The sequence below is a fragment of the Myotis davidii genome, unplaced genomic scaffold, assembly GCF_000327345.1.
Source record: "Myotis davidii unplaced genomic scaffold, ASM32734v1 scaffold211, whole genome shotgun sequence".
In the NCBI taxonomy this organism is placed as follows: Eukaryota; Metazoa; Chordata; class Mammalia; order Chiroptera; family Vespertilionidae; genus Myotis; species Myotis davidii.
In genome coordinates, this window is record NW_006282523.1 from 1116987 (window position 1) to 1118311 (window position 1325).

The 1325-nt window shown below is 66.9% G+C and overlaps 1 protein-coding gene across 1 annotated transcript in view; it reads left to right on the plus strand.

The window, feature by feature from the left end:
* Nucleotides 1–808: 808 nt before the first annotated feature.
* The window catches only part of SLC25A10 (solute carrier family 25 (mitochondrial carrier; dicarboxylate transporter), member 10), a gene marked incomplete at its 5' end in the record, with an annotated part of 4547 nt that continues 4030 nt past the window's right edge, over nt 809–1325 (plus strand). Inside the window, one exon of the mRNA XM_015559817.1 lies at nt 809–1088. Within this exon, the coding sequence (XP_015415303.1) occupies nt 809–1088 (280 nt within the window). The remainder of the gene's footprint in view (nt 1089–1325) is intronic.

The window sequence follows — 1325 nt, forward strand, 5'->3', positions numbered from 1 at the left end:
CCACAGGAGCAGGGCTCCCCTCTGCCGGAGCGTGTGGCCTGTGCGGGGGTGGGGGCCGTGTGGAGGAGGGGTTTTACCTCTCAGCATGGTCACTGGGGAAATGGTTTTAAAGCTCCTGGATCTTTCTGTCTCTTGTCCTGACTTGATCCTCGGCCTCTTCTTGCCTGGGCGGGAGCTGCTGCCCGCGTGGCTGTCCTGACCGCAGGCCCAGTGCCCACTGTCCTGCCCAGCTTGGCGCGGGCAGCAGGAGGACGCGGCATGTGTCCCTGAGCTGGGCACAAGCCCTCTCCATCCCCACCTGTGCTGCTCCCCCACCCGAGGCCCCGGGAGGAGCCTGAAGGGGGGGGAGGGGAGGGTGTATCCACTGAGTTCCTTCATCCTCACAGCACAACGAGAGAAACTGAGGCACGGGCCAGTGACGTGCCCACGCCGGCCCCGCAGGGGGTGACCGCCCGAGGCGGCCTTTCCCTCCTGCCCTGCCCAGGCCCCACCTGCCTCTCCCAGTCCCCATGCTTCTGGGTCCCCATAGTTTTGTCCCCGGCGAAGTGAGTGAGGCTGAACAGTGGGGCTCTGGAGTCACCCTGCTGGGTCCTGCCTCCGTTTCCTCATCTGTAAAATGGGGCGGCTGATCCCCACCCACAGCAGGTGCCCAGAGGACTCTCGCGGGCCTGGTGGGTGCACCCGTCCCGTGTATTGTCACTTGTAAGCAGTAAGTTGGTGGCAGGCGTGGCACGTGTTCCAGCGCCACTCCCTGGCTGGGTGCCCTCAGGAGGCCCTTTGCTGCCCTGAGCCTGTTTCCTGTCTCTAAAGGGGGAGGTGGCAGCACTTGGCCACAGGGGCGTGGGCGAGGGCGGCAGCCGCTCACCGGTGTGTCCCTGCCCCCCAGGTGCACCTGCAGACGCAGCAGGAGGTGAGGATGCGCATGACGGGCATGGCGCTGCAGGTGGTGCGCTCCGACGGCGTGCTGGCGCTCTACAACGGCCTGAGCGCCTCGCTGTGCCGACAGGTGCCTCCCGCGGTCCCAGTCCTGGTCCCAGCGCCCACGTGCCGAGCAGCCCAGGCGGGCAGAGGGGGGGGCTGGCTCCAACGTGGCTGTGCCTCCTACCCACCATGGGTGCCCATGCCCATCAAAGCTACTCTCTCCCTTTTGAGGCTGCTCAGGAGGAAGGAACCCCAGGGCTGGGAGCTGGCCGCCGGGGTGGGCGCAGGACGGGCAGTGTGGGGTGTGCTGCTCACAGCGGGAAACAGCCACTTACAGATGGGGAAACCGAGGCCTGGGCTCAGCCACCTGTTGGCCGTGCAGCCTTGGGAGGGCTGCTCGTCCC